The 591-nt window shown below is 42.3% G+C and overlaps 1 protein-coding gene across 30 annotated transcripts in view; it reads right to left on the bottom strand.

Annotated features, from left to right (window-relative positions):
* Positions 1–591, bottom strand: part of LOC119582032 (eukaryotic translation initiation factor 4 gamma 1-like) — a gene marked incomplete at its 3' end in the record, with an annotated part of 189,642 nt that overhangs the window by 171 nt on the left and 188,880 nt on the right. For all 30 annotated transcript variants that reach the window (XM_037930243.1, XM_037930242.1, XM_037930257.1 and 27 more), the window contains 2 exon segments: positions 77–183; positions 392–494. In XM_037930243.1, the coding sequence (XP_037786171.1) occupies positions 77–183; positions 392–494 (210 nt within the window).

Genomic DNA, 591 nt, shown 5'->3' with positions numbered 1-591 from the left:
TGTTACTCAATTTAAAGTAGGCTTTTCATCTAATAAACATATACAGTCAATTCAATCTATGAGTATTAAAAGCTACCTCTTGGATGGGAGTCCTGGCCCGCTGCGACTCTGCCATGATGCGTTCTGCCTCACGCTCCTGCCTCAGAAGCTCACTGAGGTCTGGGGGAGGCTTAACAGTTGGTTCTGTTTAAGGGATGAAAACTAGCATAAGAATTTTATAGCTGTAGGAAACAATTAATCTCAATTCACATATGATAGGTTGGTCACACAAGCCTGTATCTTTCAAGAAACATAACTTCAGATGCAAAAATGTTTCAGAAAGGGATATACATCCCATTTTGACATAAAACAGGTGCGTGCAATGACATCACCCAGTAGTGCCACAGCTCACCTTCTTCAATGTACTGTGAGGACGTGCCCAAGAAGTCCGACCTCCTTCTCCAGAGTTCCTTCTTGATGCGACGGGTCGAGTTCTCCCGAGTAAAAGGCTCATCCTATATACGTCCAACAACATGAATACGGTTCATACATGCAGTAAATTACAATAATGCTTGTCTTTTTTTGCTTCACTTCTTGAGCAGTGAGCAAGAC

The sequence above is a fragment of the Penaeus monodon genome, chromosome 15, assembly GCF_015228065.2.
Source record: "Penaeus monodon isolate SGIC_2016 chromosome 15, NSTDA_Pmon_1, whole genome shotgun sequence".
In the NCBI taxonomy this organism is placed as follows: Eukaryota; Metazoa; Arthropoda; class Malacostraca; order Decapoda; family Penaeidae; genus Penaeus; species Penaeus monodon.
This window is presented reverse-complemented; position numbering and strand designations above follow the sequence as displayed.